Genomic DNA, 19900 nt, shown 5'->3' on the forward strand with positions numbered 1-19900 from the left:
GACAAAGCCCAGAGCAGCCCTATGAGCTCCTCTTGTGCCCTGGACAGGTCAGGGCGAGGCCCTTGGAACCCTGTGGATGGTGTGCAGCACTGAACAGGGAGCCTGAGGTGTCAGACCAGCTTAATTTAGTCTTGCAAATCAAGATTAATTAGTTGTGGAGGGCAAATCCTCCTCCTGGGAGGTGCTGCCAAAGGAAGATCTCACATTGTGGCCCGTGGGGACCTGCCTGAAGTGTTTCAGAAAGCAGCAGGACAGCACCAGGTGGCCTTTTCCTCGTGACACTCCCACCCTGACCCATGGCAGAACATGTGGACAAGTGAATTGCAAGAGTTTCCTTTCCATGATTTAACCAATCTGACCCAGTTCTCCAGAATGGGTCAATGCCCTCTCCCAGTCCTCCTTCACCAATGCTCTGTTTTTGGTGTTCCAGCTGCTCTCTCCATGGTTCCATTTTTCCTTCCAGGCACCTCCAGCAAGTCATGGGAAACATTATCAAGCCCTGCCTGTGGACAACAACAGTGGCTCAGGGAAACTGAGGATGTCAGTCCCACAGCCCAGAGCTACCCTGTGCCTTGGGGTGGCCACTTTCACCTGCTCTGTGCTTTCAGGGGAGATTTTTGAAGGGGCAGGGAAATGTGTGTTGTTTCTGGGAATTTTATCTTCCTTGGGTGAGCTCAGAGAAGGACAGGAAGGGTAAAAATCGTGGATCTGGAAAGCGAAGGAGACAGATGAAAATACTTACAGGGTCACTGAGTCACACAGATTGGAAGGGACACCCAGGACGGGCTGAAGCCAAGTTGCTCCATGCCATGTCCAGCTGAGTTTAAATTCCTTCAGGATGGAGATTTCACAACCAAGATATGTCTGTTTCCACCTTTTTTCCAAGCTGGAAATCTCCAGGTTGCCAGCAGCCTCTCAGTGCTGTCCCCCTGAATACCCTTACTACATCCATCCTCCCTCTGAGGCACAGTGGGATTCCTCCCTCCCCCCAAAAAAATTGCTTTCCAGACCCTGGAAAATGATTCCATTGATACCTACACTGGCTTTAACAAAGACAAACCCACGAGTTTCTCAAAACCTCCATTAGACTTTATTTAAAAGTTCTTTGTATAGACTTCCTGACACAGTAATCCACAATAAAAATAAATCCCCCTCCCTCCCAATGCTCCCCCCTCCCCAGACTGCTTTGCTTTGTATTTCATAAAACATACAACATCAGAAGAATGCCAGAGGCATCCTACACCACAATTTAAAAGATTTGTTAACTGAGGCCTTGGTCCCAGCAGTGCATTTGCATTTGGAAACTTTGCTTCCTTTTCCTTGCTAGTTCGGTTGGCCACATGTGGTACAAATGCATACGAGAGATCTAGTCTGAGATTGAATCCAGCAAAAGGAGAAAAAAAAATGAAAATAAAAGAGGAAGAGTGAAAATGGAACCACTTGTTTATCAGAATCAGCCGCTCTCTTACACAAAGGCTTCCCCTGTAAAGTTACACTCAGTTATGAGAAGGATAAAAGCAAGCAGGTAACAAGTTGTAGTGAAATTATTATCAGGTTTTTTTTACTCATTTTTATGGTGCCTTAGATAGACAGATGGCCAGAACTGGGGGGAAAAAAGGCTAATTTCATGTTGAGAGACAATAACAATCTGCACTTAGGTAAATATTTGGCAATGTTGAAGCTATACAATATAACCCAGGCACATGTAGCACTCAGTCCACAAACAGTTTAGCACCATATTGATAGGTCATGCAGCAAAACCCTCTCCTCCAGGGTTTGCTTGGGAGTTAAAAGCATGAAATATTACAGTGCAAGGTTGTCTATACCCTTAGCTTCTATAGGGACAAGGTGGCAAAGGTGATGCTGTCTCAGAGGTAAGTGTTGGCCAGCCCCTGGCCCTATGTCCCTATCGTCGTCACCACGCCGGGGTTGATGGCACCTGGTGGAGAAAGAAGCAAGAAATAAGGTTTTGATGCAGGATGCTGAGGGCAGATAAAGGAGGTAATTGATGCCAGGGGTTTGGCTGAGCCCCTCTTACCAGGGATGCAGAGCTTTTCACATTCTTTCTGCGTGTTGAACCTGTTGTCGTTGCCGCCGCAGCCGCCGTACCAGAAGCGGGCGCAGCTCTTGGTCTCGGGGTCGTAGTACCACTTCAGCACAAAGCTCCTGCAGGTGCCCTCGTCCTTCTGCAGCCGGCAGATATCCAGCACTGTGGAAAAAAGCAGGAGCAGCAGCGGTCAGTAGCACTCCTGGGTGAATTACAACCTTTTCTGAGTGTGTCTGCGGGGCAGGGCTGCAATGCAAGCTGAGGAAGGGCACCCACAGCACAGACCGTGCACATCTCCTGTGACTAAATCCCATCTCTTCCTTTGCAAAGAGAACCTCTTTCCCTGGAGGTTCTGACCTGGAGGTCACCAACCCTGGTTTTTTTGTTTGTTTATTTGTCTCCTGGGTTGCTGCCATGCATCCAGGAGCAATGAAGGAAGAGTGTTGCATGGCAGTGGTTGTCTGCAAATCCCTTGGATCTGTAGGAAATGAGTTGGCAGGTCTCAGAACTGGGAGAGGACTGGCTGGGCTGCAAGGGAAGAAGTGCTGGCACCATTAAAATGACTGACTTCCTCTGAAAAGAGAAATCTTCCATGTGAAAAAAATTGGGTCCACCACACAATGCCCACAGAATCTTGCATCCCTCGCTGGGTGAGAGGGGAACAAAACAACAAAGCGCTTGGATGTGGCTAAATGAAACTGCCAAATAGTTTTTTTAAAATACAATTTAAAAAATCTAATATCAGACACTGATTTGCCATCAGGTCACACACCTCCCTTCACACAGGGATGCAGAAGGAGCTTGTGCCACCTCTGCTCAGCACAGCATAAACATCACAGATAAGGGGGAGTCAGAAATCAGTATTGACCTTCCAGTTCAGCTTTACTTTTGGGCTCCTACAGCCAAAAGCTTCCCCATGCCTCAGGCAGGCTCTTTGCCCTTTTTATGTTCAGATTTTCTTTTTCCAAAGCCCATCTCCTCTCTTCCCCACCTTCCAAAACACTGAAATCCAGCAGACGTGAACACAGGAATGACTCTACCCCAAACCCTGCACAGGAATCAAATCCAAACACTAATTAAGACAGAAGAATTTCTTTTGCCTATATAGCCTAATTTTCCCCTATTTCAGTCTGAAATTAAACAAAAGCTTACCCAAAAATTTCCAAGAATTGATGGAGAACAAGAACTAGGGAGTTTAAATGTGTTTTAAGCTGCAGCAGGTTGAAAAGAAGGGAAGAGACAGGGTTTTAAGTCATCCCATGGTGAAAATGTGTCTGGGCTCTTCAGTTACACTTAAGAGTTACTTTTGTCATGGTAAAAAAGTTAATAGCAATAAAAAATTAAAACCATAGAATCATTAAGGTTGGAAAAGTCCTCTAAGACCCTTGAGCCCAACAATTTCCCAGCACTGCCAAGCCCACCACTAAACCATGCCTCAAGCTCCACATCTACAAATGAAAAATTATATTAAAAGTCCATAATTAAAGGGGATGTCAGCATTTAAAATGCTTCAGAAGGGAAGTGGGTCTCGTGAGTGTGTTTGCACCCCCAGTGCCTTGAGGTTTGGGAGCTCAACTCATTTCTCACTGTTGCACCTGCCATGGGCTGAACCCAGAGCCTGAGCCACCACCCAGCACCTTAAAAGCTGAGCTGCACTGAGCTCCTGTGTCCATTTTTGTGTGGATCCAAGCTCTGGCTTTGCAGTAAATGGAAAGGGAATGAAGTGAGCAGAGTGCAGCGGGCAGAGACCTGAACATCCCTGCAGGGCCCCTCGGCTGCTTCTCTTGACTCTGTGCCCAGGGCAGAGCCTGCCAAGTTGATGAAATATCACTTTAGCCTCAGAAACAGTTGCTGGAAACATCATCAAGGCATGTGACAATGATCAGAAGGGGCTGGCCTGTGGGACAGAGCTAGCAGGAACACGTGCTCTCCAGAGAAAACCTCATCAGGGAGGTTTCATTGCTCTCCAAGGGTGGAATCCTGCTCTGCCGTGAAGCTGCAGGTTCCTCTGGCAGCAAAGTGCTCAAACTGCAGCCAGAGGATCAGTGATGCCATTTGCATCCCCAAAGCACCTTCAAATCCCCTTTTGCTACCCCAGGCATCTCTGTGGCTGGTGGTGGCCTCCTCCTCCTCCTTGCCTCCACATCTCTGCAGGGCTGCCGGTGACAAAAATTCCCAAGCGTGATTTAAGGACCCTAAAATAAACCTAAGGAAGTCAAATGAGGTGGGAGGGTCTGTAATTTGCCTTTTCAAACCCTGTCATGCCACTGCAAGGACTACAGCCCTGCCTTTAGGTACCAGAGCTGTCTTCGCTCCTTGGTTTTCCTCCCAGCTCCACAAAGGGCCCTAAAACACCTCTGGGAGGGGGAGACTGCTCTGATGAGGATTTTCTGGGCTCTGTTCCCATCCCAACCCCTTGCTGAACCAACACAGGTGATTTCAAGCCTCTTCTCCCTTCCCAGGTCTTGAGGATTGCAAACATAATCCCTTAACCTCAGAAACTCCTTGAGGAGAGGAGGGCAGCACCATTTTCCTGCAGGCTCCTCCCTCAACCTTGACTTTTATCTCTTGGTGATGAAGGAAAACATCTCCATGCAATACCATGGAGTCACTTCCCATCAGATGTTTTGGTTACAGGCAGTGAAATGCTGGGAATTCTCTGCATTTCAGCAGAGAATTTGGTCACACAGAGAGAACACAGACTGGTTTGAGACCGTGCCACGCTCCAGTGCAGCCACCCCAGGTCCCTCTTGAAAGCCAAAGTCACTCAGGTTGTGGCCTCAGCACATCCTAGTGGGACAATACACATGCAAAGTGACTTGCTCATGCAAAGCAGATGGAAGGGCATGGCCATGTGAAGGAGTGAGTGGACACTAAGTCTGTGCTACTTTTGGTCTAGGGTTGGGCAGGCTTGGATGCATGCTGTGAAATGGTCAAGGTGAAAGAATGGGTTTGCTTTGTTTGTGATGATTAATTTTTTGGGGGGGGGGTGTTACCTGATGATAATCTTTTCTCAAGGGGTGGCTGCTGCATGGCTTTCTCATCTGCTGCTGGAGGAGGAAAAAGTGCATGGGTTTGGATTTTAAATGGTGTTTTCTCTCTGATCCAAGCATCATTTGACAACAGGACAAAATGCAAAAGGGTGAATCCTCATGGGGTACTTACATGGCTTTAAGCATTTGTTATAGCACTCAGCTTCGGTCTCAAATCTATTGGCATTACCTCCACAGCCACCATACCAACCCTGGCTGCAGAACTTGTGTTTGGAGTCAAAGAACCACACAATCTGATACTCCTTGCACTGCATGCCCATGTCAAAGTCCAGCAAGCAAGGGTCTGGCCAATCTGCATGGCAAAAGGTGCAAAGGTTAAGTGACTCTGGGAGGGTTAAAAGCTGAAAAAGCAAAGAGATTGAAAAGAGAAAAAAAGGGAAAATAAAGCCTAGTTCAAGACTGGTGGCATTTCCCTCTTGTGTGTTTTGTCTTGCTTTGCTGGATGCAAACCTTCCCCAGCCTCCAGTTTACCTCTTCTTGCTCTTGGGTTTTATCAGAGATCCAAACCCCAAATCCTTTGAGAAACATAATGGGAACCCCTTACTCCCCACTGGGGCACTCAGGACTGAGCCCTCACACAAATTCCCCCTCCCTGTTTTCAAAGCTCTTTGTCTTGGCAGTAACTTCCAGTCCTTAAGTGTGTTTATCTCTAAAAGCAAGTTGCACCTGGTATATGTGAAGGCTCAATGAAGATTTAAACATATGTTCCTTTCCTGCCCCAAAAAATGATCATTTAGGTCCAAATCCCAGAGTTTTATTAGCTATGCTGGGCCATCCATGATATTTTACCCCATAAGGAGGACAGAGTGTGGGCTTTCCTCCAAGGTCTCTTGGAAGACTTATACTTGGGTGTCTCCCTTGAACTAGAGGAGGCTCAGCTAAACCCACCCCCAATTCCCTGCCCTCTTTAGAGTCTTTATCCTGTTGAAAACCTTTGGATTGGCATCCTTGAGGAATGCTCCCCCCAGATTGCTGGCAGCCATAAATCCTCAGGCAGAGAGGATTGGTGAGAGGAGCTGAGATGGAGAGGTCTGTGTGGAAGTGAGAGCAAGCACACAGCACATTCATTTTCCCTGGAATAGGAGAAACCCACACTTTCCCAAGAGCTGCTGCCAAGGGGTTAAACAAAGCCACAGGGTGCTTGTCACCTTGTCACAAGGATTCTGATGTCAGTGCCAGGGAGAGAGGCCAAATGAGTGGGAGCACATGGAAAGGGAATGATGATGGTTCATGCAGGAAGGAGAAATGAGCTGGCTCAGCACAAGCCCTTGGCCCCTCCACTGCACAAAGCTCCAGTGGTGCCACCAGCCAGGCATGAGTGAGATCCATGCTCATCCCACTCACAGCCAGCAGCCAGAGCTCAGCAGCAGCTCCACAGCTCCTGGCTGAACACACTGAGCAGCAGCATTTCCCCTTTGTGAAGAAAATGAGACCACTTTGTGAAGAAAATGAGCCACAGTGGGAGCAGAGTGTTCAAAGGAAAACGTGGCAGCGATGATTCAGGGATGAGTTTTGGATGACAGATCCATTGTTGGTGGGCCTGCAGTGGCTGTGCTGCTTGATGGAGGCTGAGAGCCCCTCCAGGTCCTTGGAGGAGGGGTTGTGACACCGATGGTACCACTGAGTGTGACAGCACTGGTGTGATGAGCTTGATGTCACCCAAAGTGATGGAATGAGGCAGAGACCCCAGTGCAGCCAAGGATGGCACCAAGGCCATGACCAGTGGCTCTGCAAAGCCAAGGACTTGCAGATCCTTTGGTGGTAGTGGGACTGTGAGAGCCCCCAGCCCAGCAATCCCCCCATGGCCCACACTCACCACTCTCAGGCCCTTCCAGTGGCTCAGTGTTGAGCATCATGTTGGCCAGGGACACCTGGGGCTGTGCTGGGATCTCTGTGGAGGAGAGGCAGAGGGTGAGTCAAGGGGGAGGCCAGCAGCAGCAGCACCTCAGTGCAGTCATAAACACTCCCTGGCCCCAGCTCCAGCTCAGGGGCCTGGTCTGGATCTGTTTAGCCCAGCACACACACATGAGAAATGTTTATTGGAGGAGCTGATTGGATGAGCAATCCCCAACCACCCAGCTGCACCTTCTGTTCCCAGCCTGTGGCCCCCCTTGGGCTCATCCTTGGGGGTCACCACACAGGAGCATCCTCAGGGCCCCATGAGAATGCTTTGGATGACCCCACTCACCCCACAGCACTGCAGGGCAGGGGTTCAGGAGCTGGATGTGGCCTCTCTGGAGCCAGTTTAGTTTTGTTCTCCTGGCCTTAGAGATGGCAGCATAAAAATGGTGTTCCCCAGGGGAGTGAATCCATGATGGATCTGTACTCTCTTGTTCCCTCAAGGGCTCTCCTGGACCACACTCCTCCCATCAGGCCTCACATCCCTCTAGGAGCTATGGTGAGGAATTTCACAGGTGAAAAACATCCATGGGGCTGGAGGGCAGGAGGGGTCTGCAGCCACAGGAAGGGCTGGATTTGCTTTTCTTTAGTGTAGGGTTTGGGTGTGGCTGTGGGGGACAATCCTACTCAGTGTCCAGGTCACATCTTGCCACCACTGCCTTCTGAGTTTATTCCCATTTGAGATTTATTCTATGGAAAAAGCAGCTTCCCTGGGCATTGGGAGCTCCAATTCAGCACAGGCAGATGTTAATTCTACCCACTGATGCCTCTTCTCAATATTTTTGTGGGCATGTGTATTGCCTGCAAAGGGTAAGGGACTGGTCCAAACCCACTGAAACCAGAGGAAAGGCTCTCCATGGGCACTGGAATTGTCTTGGAAGTGCCAGAGGAAGCCAGACATGGCACTGGCAGGACCAGCCACACTACCAAGCCAAGTCACCTCTGTGCCAACTGTATTAAAAAAAATTGGCTGTGTCTCAGACAGCAACTTTTGGCCATGCCAGAGGTTTTGGTGAGTTCACATTGGATCTGCACACAGGGAGTTTGGATCCTCAAGGGACTAAACCTTCAGTTTCATCTCTTCTTTGTGGGTTTTTCTGGATAGTGTGGGAAGCAGATCAGTAGCTATGGAAATGGCTATCAGGGAAGCAGCTTTTCTTGCTTGTTTTGAAATCTGACTGGACTGAATTTATCAGTTTGACTCATTATTAATTGCAGTAGTGCAGGCTGGACCCCCACCAAGATCTTTTGCACTGAAGTACAAACCCTCCAGCACGTAACATACCCATTCTGGGACTGCCTTTAATTATCACACATTCCATGCAGATTTAACCCCATTGAAATGTAACTCCCATTTTTCAAAGAAACACATCTGCCACATTTGTCTCATACACTGCTGATGATGCAGAGGATGGAAGAGATGAAGTGACACAACTTAGCACAGCCAGGGCTGGGACTGTTGATTCAAACAGATTCTTGATCCCGTTTTTTTTTTTTTTCCCTCCCACTTTTTGTGTCCACTTAGTGAAACAAAAAAATGTCCACCTGTTTTTAAGAGTCACTTACTCGTGCTGAATGACCCTGTGTAGGTGACTTTGGGCTGGGATTTTTGGGAGCCAGTGACGACCACGACGTATTTCTGGCCACTCCTGAGCCCTCGGATCACATGCTCGGTGCCAGTCAGGTTTTGCCTCTGCACGAGGGAGTGGTCATGGGCCAAGGTGACAGTGACATCAAAGGTGTTGTGTGGCTCAGGGCTGGCCCAGCGCAGCCTGGCACTGCTCTCAGTTACATCTGAGATCTGGATGTCGTGGGTCTTTGCTGCAGGGCAGAATCAGAAGGGACACCAAGTGGTTTATTTATCTTTAATGATCTGTTGCAATCTAGCAAATCAAAGCCTTTTTTTTTTTTTTTTTTTTTTTTTTTTAATATTCTCACAGCTTGAAATTCCCAGCACTTTCCCAACAACTATAAATGTGCCCAGTGAGATCCTTCCTTCTCTAGGGTGCAATGGATTCACCGAGCTGCTAAAGGCTTGGCTTCAAGTCAAGCCTGTCTAAGAGTGAAGATAAAATTGGGTTGGAAGGGACCTTCAAGACCATCTCATTCCAACCCCCTGCCATGGGCAGGGACACCTTCCCCTAGACCAGATTGCTCATCCAACTTGGTCTTGACCACTTCCAGGGATGATAACCTTAACAGGTCAAAGAACTTACTATGGAAAGGTTTTCCTGCTCTGGCAGATCACTGGATGAGACCTTTATAAACACTGCTTAAAGCACTGGTGGAGCAAGAAACACCCAGAAAAGTTTATACCCCTCAAGCTGATTAAAGAATTAGCCTTGCAAAAGCTGGTTGCTTTTATTTATTGCTTTTTATTTATTATTTATGCAGGGACCTGCCATCAGTGACTGGATGAGCTTCCCTGTGCTTGGACACATTCTTTGGTCCTTGCTCAGCTGGTGTAGATCTGCCTGTACCCCCTTGCAAGAAGACCTGGGAAACCTTTCTGTGAACTGTGCTCACATGGCAGAGGCTTGGTGAACCATGCTGACCCATTGTTGAACTAACCATCCATATTAGCTGAGAGTTCAAACAATACCAATCCTATGAACCACCATAAACAGCAAAACCTGGCCAAGGGGCAATGCTACGAGGAAATCACGGAAACAAATGAGCCACACTAGATAGAGAAGTTCTCTAGCTGGATGGATTGCTCCTGCTTGTGTTTTCCCTAGGGGAAGCCTGTCCCTCGCCCGTTTTTGCACAAAATCCTTAACGCAAGTTGACAACCCCCCAGCGCAGATTTCCAGATTTCCTAAAACGGAAATTTGGCCTCTGGGTGACACTTCCCACAGGAATAACCCTCTCAGGGGGCAAGAAGAGCCCGAACCCACTGTGGCTCAGCCTAGAGGGAGGCACTGCCCCCGTGGGGAGAGCTGTTCACGCACCGCTGTGTCTCCTCCTGCCGCTGGCCGCCGTGGCGTTGGCGGTGGCCCGGCCGCTGGCCTTGGTGTGGGTGGTGGCACCGGCTGCTCCCTGGGCTGTGGCGTTCCCCTGGGGCACAGAGCTGGCTGGGGTGGCCTCGGTGGCTCTGGTCTGGGCCGTGGTGCTTGCAGGAGTGCTTCTGGCCTGGGCACTCGTCGCTGGCTTGATGGTTGTGCTGACCGTGGTGCTGGCGGCGAAGGTGCGGCTGACGGTGGCGTTGGGAGCCACGAACCTGAGCAGGATTTTGGAAGGGGAGAAGAGTTGAGGTAGAAGCCACTGGCAAGAGGTCAAGAGCTTTAGGTCTAAAGCTTTGCCAGCTGTAGATCTGCCCACAGTGAAGAGTGAAAAGCGCTTAGATCCAGGCAGTGAAAAGTTCTTGGGGCAACCTGGTCTAGTGGAAGGTGTCCCAAGATATTCTTTAGGGTTCCTTCCAACCCAAACTGTCCTGTGATTCCCTGATAAGGGTGAAGTCAGTAGACAGATGTGACATCAAGGGGCTTGGCCTTCTAAAGCCAGGACAGCTCTGTGCCACCAGTGAGTCTGGGTGACACAAGCTTTCATTTCTTTTCAGAAAATATTAGCAGGGGTGCTGTTGATTCTGTATATCAGATAATCCAGGGCAGTCCAGCCTCTGAAAAGAATGTTTGGGGTAGAAAGCACCAAATTAATAGTAATTTCTGGAATTCCTGGCCTACATGATCAAAGCCACAATTACTGGCTTCATTTTTTTATACATGTCAATACAAAATTTACCCCAAATTTTACATTATATATGACCCTTCTCTATAAGATGCCTCTGTTGCTCTTCTGCCACAGCACTGGGGGAACCAGTAAAATCAATTGAAATATTATTAGAATCATATTAATTAAAAAATAATTCTGATTTTTGAAAATGAATTTGCTTTTTCTTTCCTTTTCCCCATTACTCACACTGCTTTCTGCCCAGTGAGCACAGGCTGCTGGCTCTGGACTTGCTGACCATTCTGGAGCCACTCACACTGTCTCCTTATCTCTGGAGAGAGGTAGAAAGCAAATTCACCTGGAGATGGAGAGAGACATTAAATACTGGAGTTGAGGATGGTGGATATCCAGCATCAACACATTACATTTATTTCTTCTTAATTTAAAAGAAAGACAAAAAATCCTTTTCTTTTCTTGCTTCATGTTTGATTACTGCAACATCCTGAGCTGGGAGATTTGTTATTCCAGTTTACAAACATGAGGGCCTTAACTACAAGAGGGCTGTTTGCCTGAGTCTGTCACTTATAAACACAATTTCTTTTACCAAGGCACTTCCAACCACACAGGTGATGTTTTTTTTTCAAGAGTTAGAAGTTTCCAGGACTCCTGTAAGCAGTAAATGAAATAAGCAAACTGAGATAACCTAAACATTTGTTTCCAGATGTTTGCTTCCTGTTTAGTGCAAAACATTCCTGAACCTGTGGTATATCAGCCCACTAATCTGATTTTGAGGAATTTATGCTAAAAACTAGAATTCCTAAAAGAGGTCTACTTCTTATCCTTGCTGGACGGATGTGTTTAGGATCTGTGGCAGCTGCAGGTCCAGCCTGGGATCCCTAGCTAAGCTGAGATGTAAATTGTCAAGGCACAGTCAGCACATCCCAAATACAGCAGCTTTATTTATCCCTGTACATCTGCTCCTTAAACCTGCATACAGCAACTCCAGATCTCAGCCTGAGCCAGCCAAGGGCCTGCTGGACGTGACATTTATGCTGAAGATGGAAAGAAATATCTACTGGGTGTTCAAAGAGCTCCAAGGAAGTGCTGAAAAAGGCCTCAGCAGGACCTATGTGAGAGGCAAGCCAGGTGGGATGAGATCAGAATCCACAGGTAACCGCATGGAGACCAAGGCAAAGCACACTGAAATGCAAACTCTACTTGGTGGATAAACATGGAAGGGGATGGGGAGACCAAAGTGAACAAGACCAAGACTCAACAGGTAAAGTATGAGCAGCCCAAATTGTACCAAACAGTACAAACCATAAAAAATAGACTCACTTCAGTGGGTCCTGCTGCTCAAAACCTTTCTGATTAGCCCCTCTGAGGCCATGTGTTGCCCCTTCTATGACACTTGGGCTGCAGGATGTTGCACTTACTTCTGATAAAGGATGGCAGCAGTGTCCCAAAACGCAGCAAAGGCTCTTCATGGAACTCTCCTGGTTTATCCACCAGCTTGAAGAACACATCGTTTGGCTCGCTGGCAAGGCTGTAGATATTCTTGGCATTCACCTTCCTGCCAATGCCCAAGACAACAAAGAAGTACCCTTTGCATTTTGCATTGATGACAACCCTCTGCAGGTGCTCAAGTTCTCTTTTGTTCACTTTTCCAGTCATCATCAGGACTATGACTTTTAGGTCCCGAGGGCTCGGCGCACTTTCGAAAACGTGAGCGATGGTGTGTTCAATTGCACTTCCTAGGGCCCTTGTGCCATGGAGCTGGGTCATTTGGTTGTGGAGGTAATTAATGATCTTCTCTTTGGATGCATAATCAGTTAGCGAGAACTCGGTTTTTACTGGCGGGAAGCTGGAGTTGGTTTCGTGTTCATAAGGAGCTTGCTGGAGAACAGCCACTCTGGCGTGGTGCTGGGACACCTTTGGCTCTGAGCTGATTTCCAGGTTAGCTACAATGTGGGAAATGTACTTCTTCATCTCGCTGAACTGCAGAGGGGTGGTGGACTCGGAGCTGTCCAGGATGAAGGCTATGTCCGTATCCACGTCAGTGGGGGCTGCCCTTCTGTCTCTGAACGCTGGTCTCTGGCCAGTTGCACCACAGCTGGGATGGGGGTCACACACATCTGGGGAGGAAATACAGTGGGTTTCACCTGCAGGATCTGAACACAACCCTCCCTTATCACTGCAAACATCTCTTGGGTCACATGAAATACCATCAATCCCTGGACATTCACCAGTCTGTTACTTGATACCAAAGTAATTTCATCCCACAACACATTCAGTTACATGTTCAGTGTTCTTTACTGTGCTCTTTTGTCCAAGTCCTGAAGCACTCTGTCATAAGTGGCAGAAGGCCATCTTTTGGAGCACTTAGCTATCAGTGTTTGGGCTGTAAAAGTGGCAACCAGACAAAAAAGGAGCTTCTCTTTACTAAGTAGAAACCCCATTCACAATGCCAATGTTCTCTGATCAACTCAAGAATCCCTTGTATTCATCAACAAAAGGGCCCACTCCCAACTGGGCTTCCCTCCTTACAACCGACTGCTGCATGACCAGAAGGATTTGGAGCTGTCTAGAGGACGAATTGGATGCTTTACCCAAACAAATGTGACAAGTCAAAAGCCTCTGAATGGTTTGATTCAGCTGACCGCCGCTGGTTGGAAGAACAATGGCGTGGCCAACCGCTGTGTTGTTGATCTGGTGAGATGGAAACAGAAACACACGGAGTCAGCAATGCTGCCTTCTGCTGTCCTCAGATCAGGGCAGGGGAGGGCAATCCACAAATCTGAGGGATTCTCTGCTCAGCACAATGCTCTCAATGGATCCATTTTGGAGGAGCCCTGGGCCCCCCATGTCAGTTTAGAGTCATAAACTCCAAGAAAAGGAACCGCAGTGTTCAGGGAGTTTATCTGGGGCTTTTTGTGACTTTCAATCTCTGTCTGTCCACTCTCCCTCTGCCAAAAATCTAATGTACCCCCACCTTCCCACCCTTAGCCTTTCTGCCAGAGTCTTCCTTCTGTTTCATCCCACACCTGGCACTCTGGAGCCATGGCCTGGAAAAAGAGTGACTCCTGAGAGTCTCACTAGCATTTCCCACCATGTGCTGTGGTGATTACAGAATTAGGGTTTCTCTCCTAATTGATGGATGAGTTTGGCCAGCAATATTCTCTTCCACATTTGAGAGGCCTGTGAAAGCCAAGCATTGCCTGTGACATCCATCACCATCAAACCAGACCAAGGGCATGAGGAGAAAATAAATAAAATTAAAAAAGGGTGAAGGACCCCAACCTCCAGAGCTCTGGCAAGAACAGCATCCTGCCTGCTGGTGAGGAACACAGGCACGACCCCGGCGTCGTAGAGCTTCAGCACAGCATCATTGAGCTGTGGGGAGGCTCTCGTGTCCCCGTTGCTGAAGAAGACAGCCACCTTCCTCATCAGGAAGCCGCTGCGGGCACGCTTGAAGGTGTTCCTGGCCACGAAGGACATGGCGGTCTCCAGACTGCGCGGCTTGGTGGTCAGGGTTGCCTGGAAGTTCTGGATCTGCTGGAGGAGGCTGGATTTCTTCCTGGCATCGGCAAAGCGGATCTCGGTGGTGACCTCGTTGTTGTAGGTGACCAGAGCCACCCGTGCCCCCCGGGGACAGTTGCTCTCAGCGATGGTTAAGTTGTTGACCACTCTGAGCACGGTTTGCTTCATCCTGTTGAAAACTTCCCTCACGACGCCCGAGGAGGTGTCAATAGCGAAGGCCAGCTCGGTTGGGAAGACAGGGCACTCCTTGGGACCTGTTGGAAATGTGCATCAGGAATAAGTCATGCCTCAAACAGCTGTCAGGATTCAAGGACAGTGTCCTCAGCAGGCATAAATCATTCTCATGTCAGGAGAGCAACAACCATGACATGCAGGTTTAAGGGACTGAATGATACTTACCATAGCAACAAGCTGTGGAAAAGATGGAGAGGAAAAAACAGCTTGGTCAGTGCCATTCTTGTAAGCTGATGGGCAAATAAGGGTAGAGAGAGGGGCTTGGCAAAGCACTGAGGTACTCACGGCATTTGTCTTTGATGTTCCGCACCAGCGCACATTGCTTAAAGAAATAAAGAAAGGGGGGGAAAGATATGTCACACAGCCAACCCAAGGGTGTTTCAAAACAAGAGAGAAATTATGCCTCACTTACATCTCTGGATTCTCCTCTCTCGCCTTTAAGGCCCTGTTTTAAAGAATGAAGAGAAATTGAGTGCAAAGTGTATCTCCAGGGTGTCCCGTGAACCCTGTCAGAATAACTACTGAGCCATGACTCATGCAGGAGCCAAGGGAAAATCTGTCTGTTTTCAGCTGGGTTTCCAACAACAGAGTGCAGGGCTCTTCTGTGTGAGGAGTAAACCTAGCTGAGGCCAAACCCAAAAGGGAGGCTGGAACTAGATGGTCTTTAAGGTCCCTTCCAACCCAGACCATTCTATGAGTTACGATGCTCCAGGCTCACATGCAAAGCAAGCCCAGTCTCCTTGGCCTTTCTAGGGAGCCTTGTGCCAGCCAGATTTGGTCCTGGCCCATATCCTGTGTGGGGTGGTGAATGATAGAGAGATGAGAATCTCCTAGAAGGAATTTTAAGGGGCATTTTGCCATGGGGAATTCCTAATGCCTGGTAAGAGCATAGCTCTTTACTTTTTCCTTTGGTTTGAGGAAGGGTAAACATTTGTCAGCAATAAACAGTTGCTTAAAATTTTATAGAGACACATCCAAGACAAATAAAGAGGGATTTCCCCAACTTGAAATCAGCAGGAGACAGTGATTTTTCAACCCCAGGCACCCACAGGGACATGAAGCCAATCAGCAATGTAATGAAGACTTACAGATGGCCCAGGGTATCCAATCTCTCCTTTCTGACCAGGTGACCCAGGTACTCCTGCATTTCCCTAGAAAGACAGAGCAGAGAAGTCGTCTCCATGAACATCTGCAGGAGGACTCCCAGGAGCACTTGGAGGAAAAGATGTGCCCATCTTTCAGGGCATTCAGAAAGGAAAATTTGTACCACGGTCCAACTTACTCTGCGGCCTCTGTTTCCTTTGGGGCCAGGGCCTCCAGGGACACCACGGTCACCAGGTCCACCCTAGGAAGGGAAAACCACAAAAAACAGCTTTAAACCTGCATAGGCCATGGAAAATTGCTTGGAAAATAAATGCACAGCTCATGGTCTGCACCTACCTTTGGTCCTGTGTAACCGACGAAGCCGCGTTCTCCCTGAAACAACAGAAAGGTTAATTTGGATATGTTCTGGAAAATGCCCTCACCCATCTGCACTGGAGATCTTGGCTGCTTCCTTGTCCTTGTTGAAGAGGTGGGAATGCTGAGCATACACCTACCTTCCTGCCTTTAGGACCAGGGCCACCAATTCCATCTCGTCCATCATCACCCTAAAATTGGAAAGCTAAAGTCATTCATATGTAAATCATATTATATGTAAACAACTTAAACCCCACAGGTCCAGCAGCACCAATAGAAAGAACCCATTGAAGCCACAGGCCTTTGAGAAACTCTTAAATGTTCCTTAAAGTTCCTTAAGTGTCCTCAGAGGAGTGAGGGCATGGTCACACTCACCATCTCTCCTCGTGGGCCTGGCTGTCCATCTGGCCCTTTGGGTCCAGGGTCTCCAGGCTCACCCTAAAAAAGAGGAGCACCTGTTAAAGCCTGTGCTGAAACTCCAGGCAGCTCTGAGCCTGCCCCACCCCATCAGCAGTGGTTCACTGAAATGGGAGCCTAAGGAGACAATGAGCACAGAGTTGCTTCTCTCTACACTGTGCAAGGCCAAGAGGTTCATCTCTTGTATTTATTTGAGCCCATGCAAAATCCAGCAGCCTTTCAATGCAGCTTTAGTTGCTGATGCCCAGTGCTCCTAAAGACATACCTTCCTTCCCAGGGGACCAATCCTGCCACGTTCTCCTGGGGGTCCTGGAGGGCCACTCCCAGCCTGGAATGGAAATGGGGAGAGGCATTTTGGCAATGTTCAAAAAACTCAGGTGCCAGGAAGCAGGGAATTGGATGACCACAGAAATCTTGGATTGACTGCTAGGGCTGGTGTCTCCCAAAACACCTCAGGAGATTCACAAGTCTGTTTCATGTTTGGGGAGAGCTGGAGGTCCAGCTCAGTTCAATCCAAATGTCTGCAGCAATTTATATTGAGAACATATATATATAAGAGAACACCCACGGGAAAGCAGGAGGGGGAGTCATGCTGGGGGTGGGGAGATGCAATCTGGCTGGTGTGGCTGAGGAATGCAGCAGGAGGGAGAAATAAATGCATGGGGTGGCCACTGAAGGCATGTGAGATGGTCATACTCTGGCTTCAGAAGATGAAACATCACAGAGATGCCCCACCAGTCACTCAGGGATCCTCTTTAACTAAAATTGCAGTAATGGGCCAAACATTGAAGTCCTGAGCCTTCTGTGGTTGCTTTCAGCTCTTTCTCTTCTGTAACTCTTGATCAAGAAGTCTTAAGCATAAGTTGAGAGGAGAATCATGCTGGAAGAATGTGTTAAAAGAGAGTGGAGCAGAGCTGGAGCCCTAGGAGAGGGGAATGTGGAGACACATTGGAATCTTATAAGTTCAACAACAGCAGAGTTGGGCCAGCGTGTGGGAAGCAGCAGAAGGATTACCCTGGGTCCAGGAACACCCTGCTCTCCTCTGATCCCTGGTGTGCCAACCTGGCCAGGGGGACCCTGTGTGGGAAGAAAAGAGAGGCTGTCAGCACACATGGGCAGAAACACACCAAGATCTGAGGGAAGCAAATGCTGCAGTGTCTGAGGGATGCTTTGCAAACACGTCACACCTCGGCTGGCGTGGGAATGGTGGGAATGCCGTGGCAGGAGGGACAGCCAGGCCACAGCACACCCAAAAATACCCAAATCCCAAGAGTCTTTGGGGATGAGACTCTCTGGGGAAGTGGCTGTGACGAGGTAGCACCACATCATCATGAGGCAAGGCCTTTGCTCTGCTGGAGCTCACTGACCTGTGGCCCTCGCATGCCTTGCTCTCCAGCTGGCCCTGCTTGACCAGGAGCGCCCTTGGTGCCCTGGAAGTACAAAAACAACAGTGCAGGTTAGCATGGGAGGACGTGGTCAGCACCATGGGGAGGGAGAGGGCAGATCAGGGTATCCACAGCTGCACAAAGAACGGGGAAGAACAGATTCTCAGGGAGTTCTTTTTGTTTGTTTGTTTTTTTCCCCAAAATATGGTGATAGCAGATAATAAGCACAGCAATGGTGGGGGCAATTTGCCTCCTGCAATTGGTGGGCATCAACCATCATGCTTTGGCCCTGTTACACTGCTCCAGCAGCACGTGGGGACAAAACATCTGACCAGGGAATGCTGTAGGAGACAGGCAGGCACTTGGACTGCAGTTGGTTCTGCACCAATTCCAGCAAAAAGCACATAGGGAGATGAGCCTGAGGAGGAGGAGGAGTTGGGAAATTTGGAGGAGAGAGGAGGCAGAGAGGAAGAAGCCAAGGCTGCATGTCCCTTCCCTTGGCACATCTCTCTGGGTGCTGAGCCCCATGGTGTGGCAGGAGCCCCATGTGCTGTCCCATCAGCACCTACCTTAACTCCTATGGGCCCCCTTCGTCCTGCCATGCCCTGCAAATGAAGGAACAAGGAGGCTTTTTGATCTAACATGTAAACACACCTTTCCCTACTGCTTTTAGATCAGTGCTTCTTACCAATGCTTCTTACAGTCAAAAAAATTACATTTGGATGTTTTAAACTACTGGGGGGAAAGGGAGAGGGAAATCCACATGGTCAGCTCTCTTAAATCAGACTTGGGAAGGTTTTCTCCCTCCTCACATCCCCCCAACACAGGTAAGCTGCTCCCTCATGCATGCCAGGAGTGTGCCACCATTCCTGGGATGGGAAGGACATCCCAGACATCCCAGCTCCAGGTTGGTTTTTGTCTTTCTAAAACCAGCAGACAAATCATGGTATCACAGACTGGTTTGGATTGGAAAGGACCTTCAAGGCCATCTAATTCCAACCCCCTGCCATGGTCAAGGGCACCTGCCACTAGACCAGGTTGCTCTAAGCACCATCCAAGCTGGTCTTATGTATAAATTATGTGTAACTCCAGTGATCTGAGAACTGAGTTATTTGCACAGGAATAAATTCCACTTTCAAAGTCTCTAGAACAAGCCAGGAAGCCATGAGGCATTTTCCTTTTGAGATTTTTTTCTTTTTTTTGGGGGGTGGCTCGTTGGGTTTTGAGGTTGAATCCTTGATGTTTGTGAAACAAAATACATGGAAAGGAAGGAGGGGAAAAGTTATTGTCAATCTAAGCTTGGGTCTTGCTGACTGGAGGTCTGGCAACTCACCCTCCTCCCAACTCCACCATCTTGGCCCTCCACCCCTGCTGGTCCAGGATCTCCCTAAGGGAAAAACAAAACTCAAATGAGAGCCCTGAGATGAGCAGGCACTGGAAAAACAGATTCAAGTCTCAAAAAAATGTCTCCTTTCATGCTTTCACACAAGTTAATAGCCTTGCTTTGGTGGGAATCCTCCTAACAACTCACAGAAACTTTCCATCAAGCTTCTGAGCCAGCAGAAGTCAGCATTCCTATTCTTTGTGAAATGCTTTCTGACAATTTAAGATGCATTTTTTATTGTGAGCTGACATGAAAACAGATGGGTTTTGAAATTTTCCAAGGAGCGTGTGGGTTTGTTTTTTTTTTTTCTTGCAGAGGTTTCAGGTGAATCAGGAGGTTTAGATTTGGTGTAATCTAATCAGTTCTCTCCTTTTGTATGTGAGCCATGAGAACGCACGAAGGCAAATTCCAACTACAAAGTTATTTTCAGAGGCAATATCCCAGAAAGACACTGTAAAATAATAATATTTTTTTTAAAAGGTGCTTTTTACATAAAACACCTTCTAAACTGACATCTTCCCAGAGAAAGTTTTGGTTGCAAACCAACAACATTTTCTAGTGGAAAAATATATTCCATCTAGCAAGGCACAAATCTGAATTTAAGAAACCTGCATCTTTTTGGCAGCATCCTCTTTTCTCCCTTTCTCTGTCCCATTCTGTTGTAAAAACCAAAAAACAACACAAGACAACAAAGAAATTTTACCATTGGTCCAATTTCACCCTTTTGTCCTCTGGAGCCCCGTTGAGTGTTATCAGCTCCTGAATCTCCCTGAAAGCAACAGAGCAATGAGAAACATCTGTGAAAGTGGGACAT

The 19900-nt window shown here is 48.2% G+C and overlaps 1 protein-coding gene across 13 annotated transcripts in view; it reads right to left on the reverse strand.

Moving 5' to 3' along the window:
• Window positions 1-1314: 1314 nt before the first annotated feature.
• COL6A3 (collagen type VI alpha 3 chain) overlaps window positions 1315-19900 on the reverse strand; it is a 56981-nt gene continuing 38395 nt past the window's right edge. For 6 of the 13 annotated variants that reach the window (XM_056495743.1, XM_056495742.1, XM_056495750.1 and 3 more), the window contains 24 exons: window positions 19790-19855; window positions 19036-19089; window positions 18272-18307; window positions 17685-17747; window positions 17332-17394; window positions 16583-16645; window positions 16276-16338; window positions 16041-16091; window positions 15883-15918; window positions 15725-15787; window positions 15531-15593; window positions 14855-14887; window positions 14716-14764; window positions 13969-14462; window positions 13278-13377; window positions 12105-12803; window positions 10918-11026; window positions 9951-10219; window positions 8566-8820; window positions 6917-6991; window positions 5213-5392; window positions 5044-5097; window positions 2039-2209; window positions 1315-1939 (listed from right to left, as the gene is read on the reverse strand). In XM_056495743.1, the coding sequence (XP_056351718.1) occupies window positions 1899-1939; window positions 2039-2209; window positions 5044-5097; window positions 5213-5392; window positions 6917-6991; window positions 8566-8820; window positions 9951-10219; window positions 10918-11026; window positions 12105-12803; window positions 13278-13377; window positions 13969-14462; window positions 14716-14764; window positions 14855-14887; window positions 15531-15593; window positions 15725-15787; window positions 15883-15918; window positions 16041-16091; window positions 16276-16338; window positions 16583-16645; window positions 17332-17394; window positions 17685-17747; window positions 18272-18307; window positions 19036-19089; window positions 19790-19855 (3150 nt within the window). In that variant the 3' untranslated portion in view covers window positions 1315-1898. Of the gene's footprint in view, window positions 1940-2038; window positions 2210-5043; window positions 5098-5212; window positions 5393-6916; window positions 6992-8565; window positions 8821-9950; window positions 10220-10917; window positions 11027-12104; window positions 12804-13277; window positions 13378-13968; window positions 14463-14607; window positions 14620-14715; window positions 14765-14854; window positions 14888-15530; window positions 15594-15724; window positions 15788-15882; window positions 15919-16040; window positions 16092-16275; window positions 16339-16582; window positions 16646-17331; window positions 17395-17684; window positions 17748-18271; window positions 18308-19035; window positions 19090-19789; window positions 19856-19900 lie in introns of all 13 variants that reach the window. The other 7 variants (XM_056495748.1, XM_056495753.1, XM_056495754.1 and 4 more) reach the window with 5 other exon arrangements.

This window comes from Oenanthe melanoleuca, chromosome 7 (genome assembly GCF_029582105.1).
Source record: "Oenanthe melanoleuca isolate GR-GAL-2019-014 chromosome 7, OMel1.0, whole genome shotgun sequence".
Lineage (NCBI taxonomy): Eukaryota > Metazoa > Chordata > Aves > Passeriformes > Muscicapidae > Oenanthe > Oenanthe melanoleuca.